General features: G+C 36.4%; 1 protein-coding gene and 1 long non-coding RNA gene across 3 annotated transcripts in view; one reads left to right on the top strand and one right to left on the bottom strand.

The window, feature by feature from the left end:
• LOC145681148 (protein THEM6) overlaps positions 1 to 22,402 on the bottom strand; it is a 156,710-nt gene extending 134,308 nt beyond the window's left edge. Inside the window, exon 1 of the mRNA XM_081752592.1 lies at positions 22,118 to 22,402. Within this exon, the coding sequence (XP_081608718.1) occupies positions 22,118 to 22,304 (187 nt within the window). The 5' untranslated portion in view covers positions 22,305 to 22,402. The remainder of the gene's footprint in view (positions 1 to 22,117) is intronic.
• The window catches only part of LOC145681149 (uncharacterized), a 469,136-nt gene that overhangs the window by 64,745 nt on the left and 376,632 nt on the right, over positions 1 to 27,759 (top strand). The window lies entirely within an intron of this gene.

Raw genomic sequence — 27,759 nt, 5'->3', positions numbered from 1 at the left:
GTATTTCCTTTACTTTAAGATTTTTATGTTTATTTTATATCGCACAGCGTTTATAGCTCGATAACAAAAAAGAAAAAAGGAAGAAAAGAAAAAAAGAAAGAAAGAAAGAAATGAAAAACTCATAATCTATATTCTCTATAAAGATAGTGGACTTTAATATAGGATAATTAACATTAATTATAAGATATTGTACTAAAGGCATATTTGATTGATCATGTCTTTGAGAATACTGGTTGCAAATTATATTCATTTGTAATGTTCACTTCAGCAAAAGAAAATACAATTACCTGATATAAGAAGACTTGAAGAAAGAGAAAATCCTTTGGCAGTTCGCATACTGTTCACACTTTTACTGCTGGACTTTATGTATAACTATGCAAATTACAGCTTCCTGTCGGTTTTAGTGCATTTTTAAAGATGTGTATCAGGTAATAAAGAAAAAGATAGGCGTGCAAAATACATGGCAAATAAATCTCTAAATACTGCATTCAAAAGGATGTCCCAAAAAGAATGCAACTTTTGACATTCTCATCGTTTCTGTTCTAGTGAGTTCGCAGCACTGAATATTACACGATTTTCATCTGTTGTCTTTGTGATTAGTAGGCACGGAGCGCCGAGAAGCGCCTGATCGTCATATATTTTCTGTACAGGTAGGAATGGAGCGCTCCCCACATTTGAAATAAGTTTTCACTATGACAACACGTTGTTTCGTCACGGAACGCTCCGTTCCTACCCATACACAAAACATACGATGATCATGGGCTATTGGGCTACGTAGCTACTTGGTCATAACGTAACAATTTAACCTAATGATAACGCCTAGTACCATAAAATGTTGGGGTACAAAATTAACTCTTCCCCGCCAAGTGGACTTTGTGGTGGACAAACACCGTGTGCGTGGGTTTCCTCGGGGTTCTCCCGTTTCCTCTCACTTTCTTTATTCCACCATTTCATTCATTATTCATCATCACCGTCTCCTTTAGCCTAACCGGCATAACCGTGGGACGTAAAACTCAAAGGTTTCATTTCATTTCATTTCAAAATTAACTCTGTATCCATTCTCTTCAGTAGACATATTGAATAGGGGTACCCTTAGTTTAATTTTTGGTTTCTCTTCGTTTTTTGTTAAGTGATATGGACAAGGGTGCCAATTTCTCTGTATTTTTTGAGGGGGGGGGGCTTCAGATGCAGACGGAATATATATGAGGATTTTAAGACAAATCTCATTCAAATTATGCCAAATATTGTATATTCACAAATACAATGAGGGGGCCCACATGAGCTTTGGAGGAGGCCTGGCCCCCCAGGATTGGCGCCCTTGGATATAGAGATATCTCGGGTAGGGTCTTTTTTTAAAAATCTATTATGAACATGTACTGTATCTTTTAAACAAAAATCGAGTAAGCGGTATTCAGATCAAATAGATTTAGCTCCTAGAACCAGAATATTTTGGGGGGGGGGGAAGTGAGAGAAAGGATTACACACATATTGGTAGTTTGGGGAGTGATAACCCATTTCAGCTAAGATAGGCAGATCATGTCACTTGTGATGTCATATCTACGAGGAGAGAAATACGATTTATATTTTTATTTTGCCATCATTGTATTCTCTTTTGACACTCATCGCATACTAGAAACTTAAATTTTACATCTCAAATACAGGAAGCCATTTCAAAATTTAATATTTCTAGCAGTTGTATAACTTATACAATATTTAATTTATGTACAGTCAGAAACAACAGCACATTCTTAATGCTTGATTATCTTTTGCCAACAATTTCTGAATATATTTTCCAGTATATGAACATACATCTATATTATCTCTCTCTTCACCAAGGAAAGTTTATTCAATTTGGTAATTTATTTCGAAATTATAAGTAAAAGAAAAATCCAGTATTAGAAAACTACTTTTGCTTCCGACTCTAAATGCAATCTCATTTTTACAAAAGCCATAGTCATTTAAGTAGAAATAAAAGGGAAATTAGAACACCAAAATCCCCTTGTATATACAAATTAATGGAATGAAAATCGAATTTGGTGCCAGTGTCCAACAACCTTGATTTGCTTAATGCTTTAGTACACCCTGTATACAGAGTGTTTCAAAACCCAACACCGACAACGTTTGGGAAGTGATTCCTGACACCAAGGTAAGACAAAAAGAATAGACCAACCTGAGTGAAAAAAAAAATGCTTCCTTTCGGAGTTACAGGCTGATGAAAATATGAAAAAATGAACTTTAAAGGTACATAGCTTCAAAACTAAGGGATCTACCGTAGTCGGGTCAAGACTTCACGTAGGAACGAATATGTATGCTACCGAAAAGTACATATTTCAGAATCCTACGGTACTCAAACAACAATTTTATAGAGGAAGTTTGGCTACGGGCATATAATTTGAAGTACTTACCAACTATCCGTATAAAAATTGTTGCGAAAGTACTGCAGGATTCTAAAATTGGAATATTTGGATAGGACACATACTAGTTTCTAAGTGAAGTCTTGACCCGACTATTGTAGGTCCCATATTTTTGGAGCTATGGATCTTTAAAGTTCACATTTTCATGTTTTCGGCAGCCTATAACTCCGAGAAGAAGCATTTGTGCACCCAGGATGGTCTATATTTTTTGTCTTATCTTGGTGTCAGGAATAACCTTCCAAACGTTGTCGGTATTTTTGAAACACCCTGTGTAAATCCATGTCTTATACAGCCTCGGTGCTGAAAAGGGATTATAAACTTCTATAAACAAACAAACATAAACCAATGATTATTGTGTAATTGGAGTCAATAAAACAAAATGCATATGTTATTAAAGGACAAGGATTGAGAAGAACCATGTGAAGAAAAATTTAAAGTATTCTTTTCGGATATTGTTTTCATAAACAGACTCTTCTTGAAAGTAAAAGTATGATGTTTTGATATGTTTGCTTGTATATGTCTGTGTTTATTATATTTACCTAAATACTGACCTTGCAAATACCACGCGTTGATAAAGAAATATTCTCGAGTTGTTGTCTATGTAACCTTGATTACGAAAGAAACAGATTTCTTACAAGACAATTTTCATCAGCTGAGTGGTACAGTGATATGTATATATACCTATTGTATATCTCAATTTTCTCGATTTTACAGATGTAAAAATAAGACTTTGTATGAATTGAAATTAGCGGATCTCAACCTGGGGGACGTGAACTTTGAGCAACGAGAGCGCAAATTACTTAACCTTTAACCATGTCAGTCCCGGTATCCCCCACAGGGGACATAAAATATGACGACATTATTATTTCTTTTTTTACAACTTTAAAATCAGACTGGCAACATTGGAAACTGTTTACAGGGAATGATCATAGATGGATCATCCCTTGTAAACAGTTTTCAATGTTGCCAGTCTGTTTTTAAAGTTGTTAAGAAATAATAATGTCGTCATATTTTATGTCCCCCTGTGAGGGATGCCGGGACTGACATGGTTAAGGGTTAAGTAATTTGCGCCCTCGTTGCTTTACAACTTTAAAATCAGACTGGCAACATTGAAAACTGTTTACAAGGGATGATCCATCTATGATCATTCCCTGTAAACAGTTTCCAATGTTGCCAGTCTGATTTTAAAGTTGTAAAAAAGAAATAATAATGTCGTCATATTTTATGTCCCCTGTGGAGGACGCCGGGACCGACATGATTAAGAGTCCCAAGAGTGGGTTCTTTCAACCTAGAAGGAGTTTTTTTTAAATTCCAACAAAATGTTATCAGCCAGTTGTTATTTTTAACGTTTGCTTAAACTGCTATTGTGATATGAAATGTAGGTTATAAGCAGTGTTGCCAGACCAGTCAGTTGGAAAAGCAGGAAATTCGAAGATAAAAAAACAGGAGAAAGCAGTAGACACATACAGTGGTGGCGTTTGAATGTAAATCCGGGGAGGAGGCAATAAAATTTGCCATTATTAAGGGGGCAGTAGTCAAAACAAGCAGTCCAGAATTCATTTCCGATAAACTACGTTGAGCAAATGAAAGGGAAAAGTCCCTATTTATATTAATATTATTTGATACACACGTGTGTGAAGTAAAACGTAGTGAAAGAGCAAAGTGGAGTGGGAAAATGTTTTTCATGCACGTAGCGATAACGTAGCTATATGGTACTGTCACACGTGATCGTGGCGTAAGGCGATTTCTTGCTGACGATCGTGGAGAAATGATCTAAGCCACTCTTCCAACCCAAGTCCCAATCTAAACAACACTTACTTGTAAAACGCTAACCATAATGCATATAGAAGATGACGTACAGTTGTATTCTTTGGATTCATATTATATACAGTAAAGCTCTTTAGCCATATGCTCTACAGAGCTGTGTGTATTATAATAGAGAAATTTCATCTTTTCATGTGAGGAAACATTGAAAATTCAATATTAATAATAATATATTTATTTAACTTCTCGAAGTAAGGAAAAAGCAGGAGATTGTTCACTTTTCATTTTCTTTCGCAGTAGATCAGTAGAACGTAGGAAAAACAGGAGATCTCCTGCAAAATCAGTAGATCTGGCAACACTGGTTATAAGTACAGTAACTTATAAAAATACATAACTTTACGGTAGTGGACTTGAGAAACCACCACGCCTTGGGATTAGCTGGAACCATTAAATTTGAAGATCATAAGAGACCACTAACTTGGGTACCAGATTAATATCTGAAAAGAATATGAATTGAATTTTGTCTCCCTAGTAAGAATCTGATCACATTGACTACAAATTAGTGTGTCATACACATTAGTATCTTCAAAGTATATTTTCTGTGAGTCATAGTAGACAACAAAGAATACTGTAGCTTCCTGTAAAGAAAATGAAATAAATTCTATGTATTTTACATACGAGAGCACATTTACGCTTATGGACTAAGAAAATTTAAAGTATCTCCAGCTTTAATTATATAAAAAGTATTATTCAATAGGTTCGAGGACCCCTGCCCTCTTGGGATGGTTTGTTACCTAAAATGACAGAGATTTTAAAGATTGTGCTAGAATACAATACAGGCAAGAGTTTCTCAACATTTTCAAATCTGGAACCCAAACATAGGTCCCGACTTTAGGGCCGTAGAGAAGCTCCCAGCTGTTCGAAGGGGGTCCATTTTAAGACAAAATTTTCTTACTCCTTATACGATACGAACATGAAATTATAAATGAAGCATCAAACAGGTTCACTACATTACATAAACAAAACAGCACACAAAAAGTAAATAAAACAAAAAATGAGTCATAGACCCATTTCAGTAAAACTATTAGGGGCCCTAGAAATAATATTTATTCGTATGGATTTCAGATTTGTCAATATGGTCCCCTTAATTAATTTGTCATGTATGGAACGGGCCCAGGGGTGTAACTAACGGCCCCGCAGACCTTGCTGTGAGGAAGGGCCCACAAACTCCGGGGGCTCCATAAAGAGTAAGAGGAAGATTGAAAGAGGGGGTCAAAGAGTTAGGAAAACAACTATTCTAGGGGGCCCAAACAAGGGCGCCCATGTTGTGGTTTCCAAGGAAGGGGGCAATAATAAGGACGTTTCAAAAATAGTTTCAAATTTTGCAGTAACTAATGTAAAAATTCTATATGATTTTCGATATTCTGAAGTACAATTTCCTCTAGAGGGGGGGGGGGGAAGCAAGCGCCTTACCTTGCCCCTCTGATGGGCACCCTTGGACCCAAATACGCGTATTTATGCTTGACCTCCCAGAAAAAAAATCTAAGTTACGGCGCTGGTAGACTTCTAAGATTCTCAATGGGTGCTCGGGGTTCGCACTAACATCTCATATTTTTTATTTGTTTATTATTTTTTTTAAGTAGATGCAATAGACCAGTGATTCCTAAATTCTTTCTGAGAGGCGGAAACATTATCAAAAGCTGCAGAAATAAAATGAACCGTGAAATCATTTTTAAATTGCAAAGGCTAAAAAAGGATTACTTTAGCTCGATTTCCTAAACTTTATATTGAACAAAATTCCTAAACATTAAGATTTTGTTTGTGAATTTCAAACGTTTTTAAAAACATTGGACAAAGTAAGGAGACAGAAAATTATTAAAATAATTATTATTACAATCAAACTTTTAGAACATTTGAGGATAATTTTGGTCAAAATAGAGATAATTCAACTGCCCTTTAACTTTAAACACATTGACAATTTTAGAAACATAAAATAACAACATGAAACTCCAAGGTCTTTAAAAAAAATAAAAATGGCTTAGATAAGTTTCACATAGCCTTACGAATTGGTTTAGATAAGTTTCACATAGCCTTACTTAGATAATGGATTAGATAAGTTTCACACAGCCTTACAAAATGGTTTAGATAAGTTTCACATAGCCTTACTTAGAAAATGGTTTAGATAAGTTTCACATAATCTTACTTAGAAGATGGCTTATATAAGTTTCACATAGCTTTACTTAGAAAATGGCTTAGATAAGTTTCACATAGTCTTACTTAGAAAATGGCTTAGATAAGTTTCAAATAGTCTTACTTAGAAAATGACTTAGATAAGTTTCACATAGCCTTACTTACAAATGGCTTAGATAAGTTTCACATAGCCTTACTTACAGCTTAGATAAGTTTGACATAACCTTACTTAGAACATGCCTTAGATAAGTTTCACATAGCCTTACTTACAAAATGGCTTAGATAAGTTTCACATAGCCTTACTTACAAAATGGCTTAGATAAGTTTCACATAGTCTTACTTAAAAAATGGGTTAGATAAATTTTACATAGCCTTACTTACAAATTGACTTAGGTAAGTTTTATATCCAATCACTTACATGGTTTTCATTGGCCATAAGATTAAAATTCCATTTACAAGAATTTAATATTTCATTTTTTTTTTTAATCGTACAGCTATTCCACTACTGTCATAACGAAGTTTAATTAGGGTATGCTTCAGTATCACTTTCCTCTTAATAGGTGGCGTGGTTGAACACTAATTTTCAGTTTTACAAAGAAAACACTTCGTTTCTCACTATTCTCTCAAAAACTACGCATGAGAATTTAGTCTTATTCATATTATTTTGTTCAGTTGATATAGATCTATCAATTGAACTATGTGTCATCTTCGAACTTTTAATAATATTTGAAAACGAAACGAAATCTTTCAGTTTAAGGCTGGTGTAAAGGGATAAGTTTTGCCGATAGATGTCATTGCAGTCTTCGTATCTCTCTCATGTATTTTTTACCTTTCACAAAAATTCACGATTTCTCTTATAAATTTCAACTTACAGACTTCAAACTTTGAGAGAAGGAACTTCATAACCTATCGAAGGCAACAATCCGTGCCGATTTTTTATTTGTATTTTTCTTCATTGTTGAAATAACTTGATTGTTGAAATGGATATCCTAACCTTTAACAATGGAACTGTTTCAACAATGAAGAAAATTATAAATAAAAAATTGGCACGGATTGTTGCCTTCGATAGGTTATGAAGTTTCTCCTCTAGAAATTTGAAGTCTCTAGGTTGAAATTTGTAAAAGAAATTATAAATTTTCATGAAAGGTAAAAAAAATACACGAGAGAGATATGAAGACCGTAGTGACATCTATCGGAAAAACTTGTCCCTTTACACCAATCTTAATTATGCCGTGTAGACTAATGGAGAAGGATGATTAAAGCTTGTGAATAATGATGGAGGATTTGGTAAAATGAAAATGTAGGAGGAAACGGTAATGTCCTGAGAAAACTTACGGACACAATGTTGTTCACCACAAATTTACTTGGCCAAGAATTGAACCAGGAACCTGACGCACCAGAATAAGCGCTCTACTACTTATTTGTAAAAGTTAACTGATTTATCGAAACATTCCGCAGTGACTTAATTTTTCTAATGACTTTCTATTTTTACTTCATGTTTAATACTTTCCATTAACTCTATTTTTAAGAACATAGACACGAACATAGAAACATCGAGGACAGTTAAATTTCCGAAGGCTCTCCCACGGGGAATCGAACCAGCGACCACGTACACCAAAGGCGCATGCGTTAGCCACTAGACCACCGGGGAGGGTAATACCACTGAGACACCTTTAATAGTATTAGGATATCCAACTTCAACCTTACAAACTTCGTTTCTTAATCCGTTTCCAATATAGTATTATAACGCTTTCGTGAATGTGCTTGCTAGCTTAATTTCAGATAGGACTACATTGAACATTGTTTTCTTCAATGCACCTTCTTAAACCTATATAGATGATTCTCAGCCTATGGATCGCGACCTACTGGTAAGTTCTACGAAAATGATTCGTAGGTCACACAGTTTTGGTATCAGACTCAACTGTTCGCTACGTTTATACCATTAAAAGATGAATGGTATGGAATTTCGGATCAGAATATTACGTAACTCTTGTTACTTTCTAGCGACGATAAGAGAGAACACAGTATAGTGATCGTAAGAAAGAAAAGAAATCGAATTCGAGATTTTAACGAATTTACATGTTTCATGGCTTCTACAGACCGAAAAAGTGACTTCTGGATATTCATCCCGGAGTACATGTATTCACTCGCCTAGAGGCAGTACCGCTCAATTTATTTACACCAAATTTTAAATTTAACATTTCTAAAGGATTCTCGAGAGGGATTTTCGAATTTTCTTCGTAGTTCCAAAATTAAGGGTTGTTTACAGGAGGGTGAAAATTAAAAAAAAAAAATGAGGTTTTCTCGAAAACGGCTCAACGATGTTGTTTATATTACATATATCAATATTTCATTAACATCCATATGCTACAAGTCATTGCTCTGGCAAAAATTTACTAGGAGTAGTTTATTCTTGAATGTAACTAACTTATTTTCGGAAGATTTGGTCAAAAACGACTCACAAGGGAAGTTCAGGAGAAAGCACTCGCCTGCAGAGAAACTAAGCATGTCATTTGAAGGACCAATTCATGCTGATTACAACAAGCTAATAAAATTCCTGTGAGGTTGAGAATTGTTCGAGAAATTCAACTTGAAAGTTTATATGAAAAAATGACTATATACACATTTAAATCAGTTAAATCAATATTATTAGCAACGAATATTGACATACGAATTGAAATTTATAGGAGGTAACAGAAAAAAACTGTTAGTCATTACAGTGTTCACAATAATGATAGGTTAGAGATGAAAATTTATCACTGTCGATCTTCTGTTCTATGAAAAAATAACGCAGACAAAACACTTCCTTGCACCACGAACATTTTGTATGTGCAATTGCGTTGCATCCGACAATTAAACAGTTTGCATAACCAAAGCGAAAACCAAATTCGACAGGTGATTCAAAAGTTATATAATTTGTTCGGTAATGTGCCTTGTGGAACGCAAACTGAAACAATTCAATGTATCGCGGTAATTGGAACTGATTCATTAGCATGAAAACGAATTGTTTCATACTATATTCAAATCTCTTCCCATACAGGGGTAAAAGTGAGGAGGAACGCGGCGGGACGTCGTCCGTCCACTTCCAGAAAATATATGTGGCGGCCCCCCACTTTCTAAAAGAATTACAATGGGGAAAGATAGGCATGGGGGACGGCGTTACGTCATGCATCCCCCTACCTTTTCAGACCCACTTTTATTCCTACTGCCATAATCTTTGATTGGTCGGAACCCAAACACATCAAATGGTTGTACCAATCGTGTGCAGTTCTTTGGTATATTCTCATCCATTATGTCTTTGCCATCCGTCATCCAACTTGGAATGGACACCTTATCCGTGAATGGATCCCAGTGATCAAACAGTAGGAAGTTCAAACCATCAGGTCGCTAGGAGGCGCAATCGTGCATTTAATATTGAATCTCTCGAAACGTTCTCAACCGTACAGGAATTTTATTGGCTTGTTGTAATTAGCATGATTTGGCCTTTCAAATGGCATGCTTAAGGGGCACTATCACGACGAAATTAAAAAAAAAACGCTAATTTTACAGTAATTATGTGATATCTTCAAATAGGTAAAAGATAATCGAAAAGTGGAACAAGAGCTCGCTAACAATATTATTTTACATGAGATACCATTATCACGACTCACTTATCTGCTTTCGATTTCCAGGTATTTAGAAAATTGACATTTATTTTCGCGTTTCTAAATGGCTGCAAACGGAAAGCTACTAGATGATTCGCAATAACGGTACCTCATGCAAAATATTATTATCAACTGCGCTCGTGTTTCACTTTTCGATTCATTTTTATCTGTTTGAAGATATCGCATAATTACTGTAAAATTAGCGGTGTTTTAATTTCGCAGTGAGTATAATTTCCTCTTAATTTCTCTGCAGGCGAGAGCTTTCTCCCACACTTCCATTGTCAGGGGAATTGAATCATATTTCATAAATAAATATTTCATTAATAACCTGACTATATGACATTTCTTTTGCCCTGAAAAGTACACGAGGAGTAGTTTATTCGTATTGCTTAGGGATGAGCTTTTTCGAAACAATTTTCTCAAAAAACGACTCAGATGATTTTGTTCATAAGAACCCGACAATTTATTCGTCCTGAAAAACCTACGAGGAATAGTTTATTATTGGGAGTGAATTTTTGCAGGTAATTTTCTCTAGAACTATTCAGACTATTTTTTCGTATATACGAGGAATAGTTGATTCTTTGGCGTGAGTTTTGCCCAGGAAGAATTTCTCAGAAACGACTCAGACGATCATGTTCATATTTCATTAATAACTTACAATATACTAATATGACACATTTTTCATTAAAGTATATACAAGAGTCTTGCAATATACTAACATGACTCATTTTTCATTAAAGTATATATACGAGGTTAGTTTGTTCTTGGGGTAAGTCTTTTTTTTTTTTTTTTTTTTGGTGATTTTCTGTAAAATGACCCAGGTGATTTTCTTCAAATTTCATAAATAAATATTTCATTACTAACCTAACAATATGGCATAATTCATTTTCTCACCCTAAAAAATATATACAAAGGGTAGTTTATTTTTGGAGGAGTAATTTGTTTTTCAGACAATTTCCTCATGCGATTTTGTTCATATTTTATAAATATACATTTCACTAATAACTTTATAATGTTTTGCACAAATTACTTCTCTCGAAAATATCCGCAAGGAATAATTTTATTCATGGGATAATTTTTTTTGGGGCGAAGTTTTCCGAAAGCGTCATATGATTTGGTTCGTATTTTACAAGAAAATGTTTTCAGTAATTATAACTGCAGCGTAACATGATTTAGTTTAAAGTTTTGGAGCGAGAAAATCTTTGAGTTTTACGTCCCACGGTTATGCCGGTTAGGCTAAAGGAGACGGTGATTGTGAGAAATGAATGAAATGGTGGAATGAAGGAAGTGGGAGAGAACGGGAGAACCCCGAGAAAACCCACGCACACGGTGTTTGTCCACCACAAAGTTCACTTGGCGGGGGCTGGGATCGAACCCGGGACCCCAAGCACCAGAGGTGAACGCTCTACCACTGAGCCACCGCGGCCCCGTTGGAGCGAGAAAGTTTAATGCATTGGCCTATATTTTTTACCACTTTTTTTTTTACAGTGTTTTTGGGTGGTGAAAGAATGCGATGCACTTGGATATAAGTAAAACCCAAGTATAGAAATAGTCTTAACGATATTTTCATTGGTTTACATGGGGCATTATTTTTCTGCTTTCTTTAAAATGAACAGGAATCTTAAAGATTTGATTTTAGTGATTTATTCTTCAAATCTATTCAAATGCACGGCCTGCTCTATTATATATGTGCAACAAGTGCATTTTCGAGGGGGCGGCAAAATTTGTCATAGCTATATTATTTAAAATAAATATTTCTTGTTGGAAACAGACTGCTTCATAAAGGCAGGTTGCGGCAGAGAATACTGTCAGATAAAGAGCTACAGTTCATAAACAAGCGTCTGTACTTCTTTTTGATTTGATTTGATTTTCAGTTTAGCTTCCCTTTCAGCAGCTAGGCTATATTAGACGTGAACCTACAGATTAACGTAGAATCCGAACCACAAGAGCTCCCGCCGGCAATTGAACCAGTGTCTCCTGCGCCGAAAGCGCGTATGCTAACCGCTTAGCCACAAAGGAGCTCTTGTACTTCCTTTTATGAAAACGGATCCAGAAATTATTTTCACATACTCTTGCTTTCATGAAAATGTCAGATTGTAATTGCAGTATTTAATTTTCTACATTGATGCACTCAAAATTTAACAAATCTGAGAACATGCTAGAAGTTGTTTTTTTTTTTTTTTTTTTTTTTTTACAATGTAAGCTTCAATAAATAGGAAAAACAAGAAAACCAAAATACTCAGAAACCTTTGTACATCTTGAAATGTACTTTGAATGCCTCCTGATCTATTAATAAAAACCAGATCCAGAAACAGTTACAGAATTCGCCCGTTTGGTTGAATGTTTATTATTAAGCGATTGATGTGTGTAAAATTTCTTTTCAGATAATATCATTTTTGTATCAAAAGATCGAATATATTTCAATCAAAAATTTTCTTGTAGGCCTTATATCTGGAGAACTACATATAGTGTAGCCAAACCCAAATTATCACTTAACTCAGTATGATGCGCTTATTCCGTAGAAAATACGAAAACTCTACTTAGGGGCCATTCAAATGGCCAAGATCGCAATATTTTGATGCATTTTTTTTTATCATTCCAAAATTCTTGGCCAAGATAACAATCTTTTGATCCATTTTTTTTTTAAATCATTGTTAAAATTCTTGTTTTTCTAAAAACGTTCATGGTCTTACTGGATATTCAAGGGCGATCGATCAGTCGATTGCAATCGCTGGTTCAGTCAGCTCTCCTGTACGCTGCTGATGTTCTCCCACAAGAAATCTCTAAACTGGAACCAAAGGCATGCGCGTAACACACTATGCAAGCGGGGAGGGCTAGCAATATTCAATTACATTGAAAGTGGTAGTAACCATATGATAATCAATTAATATTTTAATACTAACTATATTTTTCGAATTACACATCACTGTAATTCAACACTGAAGTATTGGCAATTTGTTTGTTGTACTTTCTTATAACTGTGGAAAGAAGTTTTACAATCAATCAATATCTTAATTCTAACTATATTTTTCGAATTACACATCACTGTAATTCAATACTGAAGTTTTGGCAACTTGTTTGTGGTACTTTCTTATAACTGTGGAAAGAAGTTTTACAGCTTTGATTCTGGGTTTAATAAAGAAAACGAAAAAAAAAAGTTTCTGTATATCGCTAAGGACCATCGGAAAATCAAGATGAATTCAAAGGAATCGTCATTAGCAGAGATTTTGGAAGTTAACACTAATGAAGAAGATTTTTGTTGAGCAAATGGAAAATCTGCATATAGTAGTGTCTATTGTCTAGAACAGTGGTTCTCAACTGATGTATCACGACACATTGGTGTGTCACGCAGTCCCCTAATGAGTGTCGCGAAATTTTAGAATTTAAAAAATCATGAAGTATTTAATAATAATTAGTTAAAATCGAGACCGTCTGTACCAGTCAACACCTCCAGCAGTAGCAATAATGCTCAGTGCTATACAGTGTCATTATAAAAATTAATTGGTTTCACTGTTTTAATGGATATTATTATTATTATTATTATTATTATTATTATTATTATTATTATTATTATTATTATTATTATTATTATTATTATTATTATTATCAAAGTGTTGGGCAATGTCCTGAACTTCAGTAAAGTGTGTCGTGAGTGAAAAAAGTTTGAGAATCATTGGTCTATTAAAGATAGCAAATCGTTTCAGCACATAGAGATTCAGTTTTAAAAATGGTCACGAAGGAAGAGATACGCAAAATTTATAACGGCTTTAAAAAAATGTTAAAAGTAATTTGAATGCTATGGAACAACAGACACATGCCGCAGATTCAAGCTAGAACTTAAAAAGAGTGCCCTAATTAGTGGCGTCATTTCAGAAGGACTGGGGGGGAATGCCCCTCCCTAGTTTGAGAAATGCATATTTTTAAATCGATTGTATTAATATACAAATATAAACCTGAAACTTTCATGTCAGTAGAGAACTTTTGCCCCTTCCCCCAAGCAAAATCAGAAATAACACTGACCCTAACTCGACCTAGTTAATCCTGGATTCGATTCCCGGTGGGGTCACTCGGTCGAAAATATGTAACACGCTTTTTCAGGTCAGCCACCATGAATGAGGTTTTCCTGGGTTTTCCTCATTCACACCAGGCAAATGCCGGGGTGATACCTAACTTATAGGTCCCAGGCAGCCTCCTTCCTTCCCCAATCCTTTCTTCCTTCCTTTTCCCCAGATAATGTGCTCGCAAAGGGACGTCATCCCTCAAACGTGAAGGGCTAAATGGCCATAAGATGCCGAGAGCCCAGAAATCTAAATCCTAAATCCTAAATCGACCTAGTTAAGTCGATATAATTAAAACATTTACTAAGAAGATTTGTTAAGGAAATATTTAAAAGCAAAACGTCTTATTTTTTAATTATATTATGTCAAGTTCCAAAAAGAAGTATATAATTTTGTAGTAATAAAAATTCATTAATATAAAAAACGTTTTGCGTATAAGAAACCAACAACGTCATTTTGGATTATGATTTCGGGGGACAGGGCCATTTCCCACCATAGAAAAAATGAAATTAAATCTTTTTAATCTTGCGTCCTACGGTTATGCCTGGTAGATTAAAGGAAACGGTGATGATGAGAAATGAAATAAATGGTGGAATGAAGAAAGTGGGAGGAAACTGGAGAGCCCCAAGAAAACCCACGCACACGGTGTTTGTCCACCACAAAGTTCACTTGGCGCGAGCTGGGATCGAACTAAGGACCCATACACTAAAGGTGAATGCCCTACCACTGATATAATTTCACGTTTTTCACTAATATATCACACTAATATATATATATTCAACTGGTCCGTATATTCAACTTAGGAATACATTACATTAGGCCTAACTAATGACCCACCTGAATTAAACAAATAAATATGTTATTTCCATTTTTTATTGAAACTAAAATCGAAGTAAGAGGAAAGATTAATAGTTTTTCAGCACCAAGGCTCAGTGCGATGTAGATCAACAGCTTAATGTGGGATTTGAACCACATAAACTCCTAACCGGGAATCGAACCAGGTTCTCCCGCAAAAGTAAGTCCGTGCGCTAACCATCTAGCTATATAACTAAACAATGCATGTGAAATGTTATATGAGGTTGTGAATTTTCAGGATTAAGTTAACAAAATTGTTAAAGGTAATTAAAAGTGTTATATTAGAAATTGAAAATTGAACAAAGGAGGTCGCCACAGTTTCCGTTTGCGCCGGATGACAAGGATACTAGTTGGTGCCAGAGAAAAGGACCATGGTATGGTGGTCCCCGATAGAGGCGGATCTAGTCCAGTGCTGGGGCGCCCTAGGCCCACCTAGGGGTGTTCGATAAGGCTGAGGACCTATCGAACTTCGGGACTGAAAATTTATCGAGTTGTCATCGGTTACTCGAAACCTTTCGAGTATTTGAAATTATCGAAGTTTCGGGTATTATCGAAATTTCGAGTATTATCGAAGTTTCGGGTATTATCGAAATTTCGAGTATTATCGAAGTTTCGGGTATTATCGAAATTTCGAGTATTATCGAAGTTTCGGGTATTATCGAAATTTCGAGTATTATCGAAGTTTCGGGTATTATCGACATTTCGAGTATTATCGAAGTTTCGGGTATTATCGAAATTTCGAGTATTATCGAAGTTTCGGGTATTATTAAAAGTAGTGATGGACTTGCAAAGGAAAGCGAGTAGAAAGGAAAGCGTGCACAAAGGGATTGCTTTTTCGTCCCCTCCCCCCCCCCACAGAAAGCGTTCATTTTTCCCTGAATTTTATCTCTTGTTTGTTATTTGCTAACAGCTAGTGTATTAGTGTTGCCAGAGATACGGTCTTAAACGTACAAATATGATAATTTGCTCTTCATACGATATAGTATACGCCCAACACCTCAACCATATTAATCACGCACGGTGTTGCTAAAATGTTATAGCAAAATTTTATTTTTAAGCCAAATGTATTATCTTCTGTCGTGTTTGCTTTCTCTTGATGGCCACTAGTTCACACATTGCCGCAATCAGATATGATGATGCTTTGGGCGCAAACTCCCCCTTTAGCCTTTCAGTAAAATAAATGTTAGTCAAATCAGTGGTGATTTCAGGGGTTGTTTAGGAGGAATATTTCCCCACAAACATATCTCTGATCATGTTCACCGTGGTTTACCAGTATTTTTGCTACTTTCACCCTCCGTGTATTCAAAATCTCCCGGGGTAGGATTACCATAATTTCTGGATATTTTTAAGAATGGTGTGTCTGTTTATTGAGAAGTTAAGAAAAGTCTAATCTTAACTTCCTAAAATGCTTATGCTCATTTTCTATACTTAAAATATATTTTTTATATTATTGTCTTAATTATTTTCCTGAGTAAAGTATTCTTGCGAAGAACACCTTATCGTTATTGATTCTTTCATAAATATCAGCACAAGACAGAATTGCAAGCCAAGCACTTGACCAAACACAGCGAAATTTCCCAGTCTTCCATTTTCCCTAAAATTTCGGGCATTAGTTAATCCCAGACAATTTTCCGGATCGGGCTTGTATCTAGGACTATGATAAGACTACGCGGGGGAAACCTTGAAATCATCACTAAGTTTAATGAAGGTGAAAAACGGAAATAAATCTATTTCTTCGACAGTGAATATACAGTGTACCATATGTTCTATACAGTTGGTTTGTACATTATGATGAATCCACACACTAGCGGATCCAGAAGCGTCGTTTGGCGTCGTTAGATTGCTTCCTGGACGAATAATGTAGGTTTTAAAAACGTAAGAGTTTTGCATCAATTTAGAATAACGTGGTGCATTATTTTATATAGAGTGTTTCAAAACAACACCGCCAACGTTTGAGTTGCCACATTACCTAATTTTAGCGGATACCACCAGATTTTCAGGTCTTATATTCGTCCCCCGCTTCATCATCTCTTAATCATGAAAAACCACCCGCTTTTTCGGATTGGAGAAAAATCTAAGACGACTTTGTTGATAAAGTGTTGTTATATTCAACGTAAACCGCTACATTTCTGTGTCAATCTCAATCGCGAATGGACAGATGACAGAAACAAGATGAACGCAAGAACTGTCAAATTATTACTACTGGTTTTGTACAATATAAAAGACGTATCATGCGTAGAATTTTATGATAAGATTTTATGCCATCGAGATTTTTTAAAGGAAGTTAAAGGGAATGAAAAATGTAAAAAATTTGGCATAATCATACACATTTTAGTTCAACCCATGAATACTAATGTATGATCTCATGGGTGCGTATTTCTTTGATAACATTCTGTCCAGTTCAACTGAACACTTCTATGTTGTTACGTAATCTATATGTGGCGTGGGAGACCCGGGTTCGATTCCTGGCGGGAGCTCATGTGGTTCGGATTCCACGTTAATCAGTAGGTCCACGTCTCATATAGCCTCGCTGCTGAACGGGACGCTAAACTAAAATCACTTCACTTCACGTAATCTATATGTTCAACTAGTCTTTATATATTCAGAAATGATTGCAAATTAAACCTACGGATCCTTAGCATATTGTTTAGATTAGATTCATTATTAGTATTTTTTCTTTTAAAATGTTTATACTGTATTTCATATATTGTGAAACTGTGGTATTTTCGTATGTTAGTATGATTTCAAGTAGAAATCTTTGAAAATGATCAGAAATTTTATAAGAGATGGACCAAGACTCATAAATATGTTTTAGCTTTCTTACGATAAAAGTTTAGAAATTATTTTATATTCCTTAGAGAGAAAACGGTATGAACAACATCTGCCATATATCGTTTGCATTTTTTTTTTTTTTTTTTGAAAACTTGTCTTAGAGAAATTCTTATTAGAGATATTTTACTGTAATACTTATTTAATACTTACTTTACAATTCGAGACTCACATTTGTTGAACTTAATAAAACATTAAAGGCAAAAACTAAATTTTCTTTACTTTAGTTTTGTTAGAAAAGTGCATTGGAAGTGTCACTTAAGAAAGAAATCACTAAAAAAAAAAAAAATAGTCAGAAGGATCGTCAGTATTTCTAATACACAAATTCACATCAGTACTTACGGTTTAGAATCCCCCGCTTTTCTAATTTCAAAATATGGCAACCCTATCCTGAGACCAAGATAAAACAAAAAGTATAGACCAACCTGGGTGCACAAATGCTTCCTTTTGGAGTTATAGGATGCCGAAAACATGAATAAATGAACTTTATAGGTCCATAGCTCCAATACTATAGGATCTACCGTAGTCCGGTCAAGATTTTATTTAGGAACTAGTATGTTCCCTATCCAAATATCCAAGTTTCAGAATGATCCAAATATCCCATATGATCTTTTCGCTGACATTTTCACTTCAGTAACTTGAACACACTTTCCAGTACTGTTTCAGCTTGAATTAGCAGTATAACCTTGTTTCCCATAGAGAAATCTGATTACAACCGAAGTGCAATGTAATCGTAATCGGTTTTAAAGACATTGGCTTCTTGTTTCTTAAAAGAAAGAAACAATGATAAGTAGTCTATTGTATGCAGGACACAACAGGAGAGATAGGGTCTAATATTTCTTTCAACAACTGCAAAGCAAGTAACTGCACGACCATCTTTCTTTGAAAGGCTGTTTGCAACAATATACGAAGCAGCTAAAAGAACTCTTGAGGAAATAATGTTTTCTATTTTTCCTTAAGAAGTGATCGGAAGTTATTTTAATTTGATATGGAAATTGAATCAGAGCCATTGAAATGTAAGTCAGAGGATGTGTGTTTTTCTCCTTTCCCCTTCATCCCTTTTGTCCCTCCCTGGTTCGATCCCCGACCAAGTAAATTTGTGATGAACAACATCGTGTCCGTGGGTTTTCTCCACGTACTCCCGTTTCCTTCCACATTCCCATTCCACCAATTATTCCATCATCATTCACTTGCCTTAATCATACTTCTCCCTTAGCCTAACAGGCATAATAGTAGGTAATTAAACTGGAAGATTTCACTTCATTTCATTTTCCTTTAGTCTTCGTTCTGTCATATGTAAAGTTCTCCCTTGTGCATAGCATCATGCCATGAGGGCATGTAGGGAGTGTGCCCTCAGTCGTAGATGAATGTGGTGGTGTCGGCACCACGCTTCGGCCGCATCCCCCCCTCCCAGGTACGCATTGAATCTGAGGTTGGTAAGGCCCAGAGCCGCACGGCATCTTATGCACAAAATCAAATATCGTAAAGTAACCAAGAGCAACAGATACCTGACATATGCATTTAGACCAATCCTCTTTAAAATCGGATAATTCATTCGAAAGTTATCGTAGCTTTCACACGCCTACGCCCAAAGTAAGAACAAATACTTCAATTCGGGAAAAATCCCCTTGTGGTATGGCAACCAAAACAATAGGTGTCTGGTGAAAGCAAAAGAGAGCATTTTAAAATGAGTTCCATCAAAATCGGACAATCCGTTCGAAAGTTATCGTCGGATGCCACATGCAAACAGACAGACAGAACGGCCTGTAATAGGGAGCTTCACACCCAAAATTCTCAAGGTTTGTTTCACGACAATCTCAAATACTCGAAGGCATTCGAGCGCCGGAGAGTAAATTTTCGAAACGGAAGTTTGATAAGTCTTCAGCCTTATCGACTTTCCTTACCTCTACCTATATCAGTACCTATCTCTATACAGAACTTTAAATTAAACCCTCGAAATCATATTAAAATTATTTTTCTGCCTGCCCCGTTATTGGCGCAATCGGCAAAGTGACTATTAGTAGACTAATGGTGTCTTGGATTCCAATTCCATTCAGGTGATGCATGTTTTCTCTTTCTCTTTCTCTCTTCTGACAGACTGCTTAAACCTTATACAGATCTGTGGGGAAAAAACTTTTCCTTCACTTCATTGCTAAGGAGAGAAGTTTTAAAATAAACACTCTGCATATATGTAATACATATTATATACAACTATGATAACCTCGAATTCATTGTTTCTTCCGAACACTCCGATAATCCCGAACTTTTCAAAATATTCAAGCGACTCGACAAATGCGATCATATTGATATATTTCTGTATTCGCTGCTTTCAAACAATTCGAGACTCTCGAAGAATTCGAGTGTCTCGAAGTTGTCTAATGTTTCTTACATTTCGAGTGCCTCGAACACTTCGAGAGTCTCGAACATTTTGGGAGTCCCGAACATTTCAGGAGTCTCGAACATTTCGAGAGTCTCGAACATTTCGGGAGTCTCGATCATTTCGGGAGTCTCGAACATTTCGAGAGTCTCGATCATTTCGAGAGTCTCGAACATTTCGGGAGTCTCGAACATTTCGAGAGTCTCGATCATTTCGAGAGTCTCGAACATTTCGGGAGTCTCGAAAGTTCGATAATTCGATAAAATTAAAATTCTTTATCGATGAAACGGTTTTGAAATTTTATCGAATTGTTATCGATTACTCGATTATCGGAACAGCCCTAGGCCCACCCAGTTTTTTTGAGACAAAAATAATTGAAGCTATTATTTGTATAGTTTTGAAATTTATAGTAAACTCATGATATGATATACCTATCATTGTCTAGGTTCTAGCTGCCCCCGCCCCGTACTTTTTACCTTCAAGATTCGCCTCAGGTGCCCGAATTTCAGAAGCACCCTCCAGTTATGAAACTCAATTCGATTAGGACATTTCTTTTGGTTCTTCGTAGGGGAGGAGGCATAGTTAGTTTCTACGCCACTGATTCTAGCTTATCCCGACTTATTAAATTTGAAATTACTATAGAAGAAAAATCAATTAGGTCCCAAAGCTGAAAATCTGTCAATAGGAATTATAGGAATTATAGGCGCAAATCTGTCAACATTGGGGTTGGAGAAGACGGGTAGGACCGTTCCCGTCCATAACTTTTTCTTTTAAAGCGATGTTCAAAATATTTATGAAGTTGAGAAAAACAATGTTGTGGAGGATCAGCAAGGTGACCAGAACTTTTACTTTCAAAACGGGACGCATACGAAAAATGAAATGAAATCTTTGAGTTTTACGTCCCACGGTTATGCCGGTTAGGCTAAAGGAGACGGTGATGATGAGTAATGAATGAAATGAAGAAAGTGGGAGGAAACGGGAGAACCCCGAGAAAACCCACGCACACGGTGTTTGTCCACTACAAAGTTCACTTGGCGGGGGCTGGGATCGAACCCGGGACCCGAAGCACCAGAGGTGAACGCTCTACCACTGAGCCACCGCGGCCCCAGGGACGCATACGAATCGGCGACGGAAGGAAGGGGGGTTACTTCCACGTTGCGTTTTGGGACTCAGTAGTGTTTTCAATTTACAAAATATACAAATAAGAATGATAACACAGCGTTTCTAACTTCATAGGGGACAGTATGGGGGAACTACTTCAACACTCAGAATTCCCACTCAATTCCCACTTGAACCACAGAACACTCCATTCTCATTTGAATATTCAGAAGTTCTAGGCACGGCTGAACCTTCCCAATGAGTGTTGGTACGTAAGAGTGTAGAATTAGCATTGACCATTTATATTTTGAATAATAATTAGGGGACACCTGGGTCATGTTTGCTTAAAAACGGGACATTTAGGCGTCCCATTTGAGAATCAGAAAAAACGGGACAAAGGTTGAAAATAAGGGACTGTCCCGGCTAAAGCGGGACGTCTGGTCACCTTGAAGGGGAACAGAGTTATCTTCAACATTGGGAGGCGTGCTGATTTGAGGCTTATTCTGCGGGAGGGGGGGATGAGAATCATATTACGGTAAGTGAATCTGATTTCTGTTGTATATTATATATCAGGCGATGTATATGAAGTAATGAAAATGAAACCAGAAACGGGACATGAATTTCATCTCACTTTCCTTTGTGGCAGTCGGACACAAATCATCACATTTTTCCCCAAAAAACACATTTCAAATCGGATTATTGGGGAGACAGTCCCCCAGTTCCAAGATTGAGGTGATATGTTCCCCTCATCCCCCAGGGATTTGTGCCAGTGCCGGGAATCGAGTCCGGCTCCATGCACGCGAAAGACAAGCGGTCTGATCATTTATATAGGTCATTCAATTAGTCATATCAGACCAGCTTATAAATTAAAAATTCACTTTTACTTACCGTATACAACTGTGTCATCCAAAATATTGATTTTCTTCTTGCAAAACCTAGCTAAAATTAGACATAATAACATCCGCAAAAAATAATGTAGTTCTAGACACAAATACAATAGCACCACACACAGTAAAATTCCTGCAACAATGTAACATATCAGCATTTCATCTCTACCCGATGCACAGTCTGACATTTTTCAGTACTTAAAAAAAATAATCCTTGGTAAGAAAATGCAAGTGAAGCACTTTTTCTTGCGTATAATCACAGCGCAGACTTGCCGAACGGTTCACCCTGAACTGTCAAAGCTTTACTAGCCAGCTGATTCCACGCTACCGGCATGCGGACTCTGCTATCAGAGACCTCTGAGCGGCACCTTTGAGAACTAACGACACTACAAAGGAGAAGAAAGACGATGATGCGATACGGAAAACACCTTCTAAGAAACCGCTTCCGCTACACTTCAGATGGAAATGATTATCAGGCGATGAATGCGCGGTGCTTATAAATACTAACCTTGATATGTTATTTTTTCTCTCCCTTCGGCAAGAAAATAAATAAGTAAATAGAACAAAACAAAGGAAAGAAACTAATGTAATAATTGAAGTAAAAAACTGTAAGACTAAAAGCTGGATTCATTGATTGATTGACTTTTATTTGCGTCCATTATCAGCAGCGAGGCTATATGGGACGATTGATTGAGTTATTTGTTTTTACGTCTTTTATCAGCAAAAAGGCTACATAGGACGACTGATTGACTCATGTTTACGTCCTTTATCAACAGCAGTGCTATATAAGACGACTGATTGACTGTTTGACTTATGTTTACGTCCTTTATCAACAGCAGTGCTATATAGAACGACTGATTGACTCATGTTTTCGTCTTTTATCAACAGCAGTGCTATATAGAACGATAGAGCGATTGACTTATGTTTACGTCCTTTATCAACAGCAGTGTTATATAGGACGACTAATTGACTCACGTTTACGTCCTTTATCAACAGTAATGCTACAACAGATTGATTGATTTGTAGCGTGCTTTATCAAAAGCTTCGCTACATAGGACGATTGATTGATTGATCTGTATTTACGAGGCTGTATATACGATTGATTGATTGATTTATTTATGTTTCTGTAAATTTTCCTCAACGAGGTTATATAAGACGACTGATTGGATAGTTGATTAATTTATGTTCCTATGTGAACTGACAACATCAAGCTATATAGGAAGATTGATTGATTGAATTGGATTGAATTGGTTGTCATCAGCGAAACTACATAGGATGGGATTAATTGACAGATGCGTATTTCCACCCTTTATCAGCACTGAAGCTATACAGAACGATTGTTTAATTGATTTCTATTTATATCCTGTATCAACAGTGAGGCTATATATGACATTTCATTGATTGATTTGTTCTATGTCCTTTCTTGGCAGAGTGGCTATATAGAATGATTGATTCGTTGATTTGTGTTTATCAGCAGTGAGACATAGATTGATTGATTGATCAATTTGAGTTTCCACCCTTTATCAGGAGGAAGGCTATGTAAAAGAAATGATTGATTGATTTATATTTAAGTCCTTATCAGCAGAGACGCTATATAAGATGAATGATTGATTAGTATCTACATCCTTTGTCAGTATCAAGGCTATCGCTATATACGTGAAGAACGATTTATTGGTTTATTGGCATTTGCATCTCTTATGAACAGCTAGGCAATAGAGGGCGATAGATTAATTGATTTGTATTTACTTCATTTATTAGCACGAAGGCCATACAGCACGATTGGTTGGTTAATTTATACTTACATCCTTTGTCAACAGCGAGGCTATAGAGTACGATTGATTGGTTAATTTGTACTTACATCCTTTGTCAACAGCGAGGTTATATAGGACATTGGTTGGTTGATTTGTACTTACATCCTTTCTTAAGAGTGAGCGTATAGAGTACGATTGATTGGTTAATTTGTACTTACATCCTTAGTCAACAGCGAGGCTATATAGGATGATTGGCTGGTTGATATGTATTTACGTCCTTTATCAACAGCTAGGCTATAGAGTACGATTAGTTGGTTAATTTATACTTACATCTTTTGTCAACAGTGAGGCTATAGAAGACGATTGATTGGTTAATTTGTACTTACATCCTTTGTCAACAACGAGGCTATATAAGACGATTCATTGGTTAATTTGTATGTACGGACTTAATCAGCAGTGAAGCTATAGAGGACGATTGATTGGTTAATTTATACTTACATCCTTTGTCAACAGCGATACTATATAGGACGATTGGTTGGTTGATTGGTACTTACATCCTTTGTCAACAGCGAGGTTATATAGGACATTGGTTGGTTGATTTGTACTTACATCCTTTCTTAAGAGTGAGCGTATAGAGTACGATTGATTGGTTAATTTGTACTTACATCCTTAGTCAACAGCGAGGCTATATAGGACGATTGATTGGTTGATTTGTATTTATGTCCTTTATCAGCAGCGAGGCTATAGAGAAGGATTGATTGATTTTTATTTACATATTTTATTAGCCATGAGGCTATATACGACGATTGATTGAATTGTGTTTATACTTTCTAAGTAGGTATGCTACATAGGGTATTTGACATCCAACAATTATGCCCTTCAGGCTAAGTGGAACGGATGATTAAGGCAAGTTGAATGAAAACGGAAGAATTAATTGAATGAGGATATGGGAGGGAACAGAAGGATCGTGAGAAAACCCACGGGCTCGTTGTTGTCCACCACAATCTTACTTAGCCGACGATTGTACCAGGGACCCGGTGCACCAAACATAAGCGGTTTATCACTGAGCCACCTTGCCCGCTTTAATAATATTGAGGTATCCCAATTTGGAGTAACGTATGAAACATATGAATATAAATATTGGCCCCGAAAACTATGAATTCGACACTAATATTGGTATTCCATATTATTATTTTCACATCAAACCTTCTCACTCTCCTCACCCTTCCATACCGAAAATTATTATTGTAATATCTTAAGATCCTTGGGCAGTGGCGTATTTACGATCGTGTTTCGGAGGAGCTTTGCCTGAGAATGTGAAAATTCTGTAAGGTATTTCATATACTTTACTATAGTAAGTAAGATCTCGGGGGGCTTAAGCCCGGAAGCTCCCCCTAAATACGCCACTGCCCTTGGGAGACCTAAGGTTGATAATCATATCAAGTTTAAATTTTAATGATCCATTAGTTATTGCATAATGAGGTCACACACAAACTCTATTCCTTTTTAGGTATATGGATATACAGTAGATGTAAATCGACATTGTATCAATAACTTTTCTTATATCTCGATTACAACAAGTATTTAACACAAGATTCAAAGAGCTTTCTTATGATTCAAGATAAGTTTACGGCCGTCAAATTACCCCACTTAGTGCCATGTTTATTTATATATTACAGTTTCCAAACAAAATATATTTCGTTATTGAAACATCAATAAAATATCATAACTTGAATACATTATAAAGTGTTTGCGTCATAATAATAACGAAAAATAATGACGTGTAAATCTTATATGCATTTCCTTAAATTAAAGGTCATTTTTTTAAAGGAAAATTTCTTTAAATTAATACTTTACACAACGACCTTCCCACTCTACATTGACCTTCTTAGTACAGTTAACAGTTGAATCTACATAATTACTACAATTAGCAGTTATTATAAACTATAACTTTTTTAAACGAATGTTTACCCTCCTCTTTTGTATTGTGCCTAGCGTTTACACGCTTTTCGAGCACGTGGACGCAGATTCGATTCGCACTGGGAGTGTATTACCATTATTCAGATTCTACTTTGGACTGTAGGTCCACGTTTTAGTTAGCCTTGGATGCAAACGCTCATCGTCGCAGAAATGAAATATCGCCAGTAGTTAGTACTTTTTTTTAAACGATTTTATTAGATAACTTTTCTATTTGTTTCTTTGCTAGATACAATGTCTGCAACATAAATTTCTCGCATTTTCTATAATGCTTTTTGTTTGGTTTTTATTGTTTGTTCTTTTGTTAGTGCCAAATGTTGCAACATAAGTATCACGCATTCTAATACAATCCTTTTTGTTAGATTACTTTTCTGTTTGTAAGTTAGAATCAAATCTAGCAATTCAAAGGGCATCTCCACTACCTTCGTACTTTCTTGACTGGTAAGTACCAGGATCGATATGAGTATGTAGAGAACCGGCAGGCTCTGTAGGTCAAGAATACGTTGGTCTCGATGTCACAAGGTGAGGGGTGTTCGAACAGGACTCGAAAAACCGATCGACGGTCCCGACAGTGTTATAGTCAATTCTCGGGTCATCGTACGGTAGACAGTCTGTACTTCTGGTCCGGTTTTCGTTACTTCTTGTGAAGATCCTGCTGCATCTGTGTGGTGTCATGGGTAATGTGTGGCATAGAATTACGCAACGGAGTCAGGAAATGGGAATAGACCCAAAGATCTCCACAACACTGGGTGCTACAACCAGTGCACTACATAGAAAGTGGCTACAACACTGTCGGAACCGTAGATCGGTTTTTCGACTACTGTTCGAACACACTCACTTTACGACATCGATACCAATGTATTCGTGACCTACAGAGCCTACCTGTTCTCTACATACCCTTATCAACCCTGGTACTCACCGCTCAAGAAAGTAGAGAGTCAGCAATGCAATTGATGGAGATACCCTTTCACACATTTTATACAACGCTTTTCATTAATCTACTTTTCCGTTTGTTTCCTAAATTCAACTCTTAAAACTTAAATTTCACGCATTTCATTAAGTAGCTTTTTTTTTTAAAAAAAAAAAAAAGACATGCAAATTATGGTAGATCTAGCATTATTATGCTAGATCTGGCACCGCTGAAGAGGAATTTGTGTGCCCAGTGTTGAATTCACAATATGAAGTATAAATGTTCTGGAGAATTAATTTCAACATAATAATTTATGAACAATCATGATTACAGCGAAGATAAACAAGGTATCACCAGTCTTCTCAGTCTCAGTCTTGTCTTCGCGGGTGTTGATTTGTTGAAGTGTCGGGCTATTGCCCCTGCCTTCCATTTCTTTTGTGTCTTCCTTGGCTTTGTTTTCTGACGTATATGTGGTGGTGGAGTCGCTACTGTCGCGCCCTCCTGTGTTTTTCCCTGTGGCTGGTTTGTTGGTTTACGATTCTATCACGGGGGTCGTGGCATTCGGTAAAGTCTTCTTCGTGGGTTTGCATTTCCTATTGCTCTTATTGTGGGGTTGGTTGAGAGTTCTTTCTTTCTCCAGAATTTGGTGGATTGATGGCGTCTAACTTCCTCAAGCAACGGGAGGTCCAGGTCTTCGTGCAGTTGTGCTACTCGCGTGTCCCTGGAGTGGCCGGTTATGGTCCTAATCACCTTGTTTTGCAACACCTGCAGTGGACGTAGATGTGTTCTATACGTATGCTGCCAGGCATTGTGCCCGTATAGTAGTATCGGTCTAATGGACATCTTGTAGATGTGCCGCTTGATGTTTTGAGACAGGGACGCTGCGAGTAGCATTGGAAGTAGAGCCATGAAGCGCTGTAGTGCCTTCTTGGTGGTGTTCTGCAGGTGAGTGGCAAATGTTAGGCGTCTATCCAAGTGGATTCCCAGATATTTCGCCGTATCTGT

The sequence above is a fragment of the Thermobia domestica genome, chromosome 3 (genome assembly GCF_964235325.1).
Source record: "Thermobia domestica chromosome 3, izTheDome1.hap1.1, whole genome shotgun sequence".
NCBI classification, from domain to species: domain Eukaryota; kingdom Metazoa; phylum Arthropoda; class Insecta; order Zygentoma; family Lepismatidae; genus Thermobia; species Thermobia domestica.
Note: the sequence above shows the minus strand (reverse complement) of the source record. Positions and strands in the feature narration are given on the sequence as shown.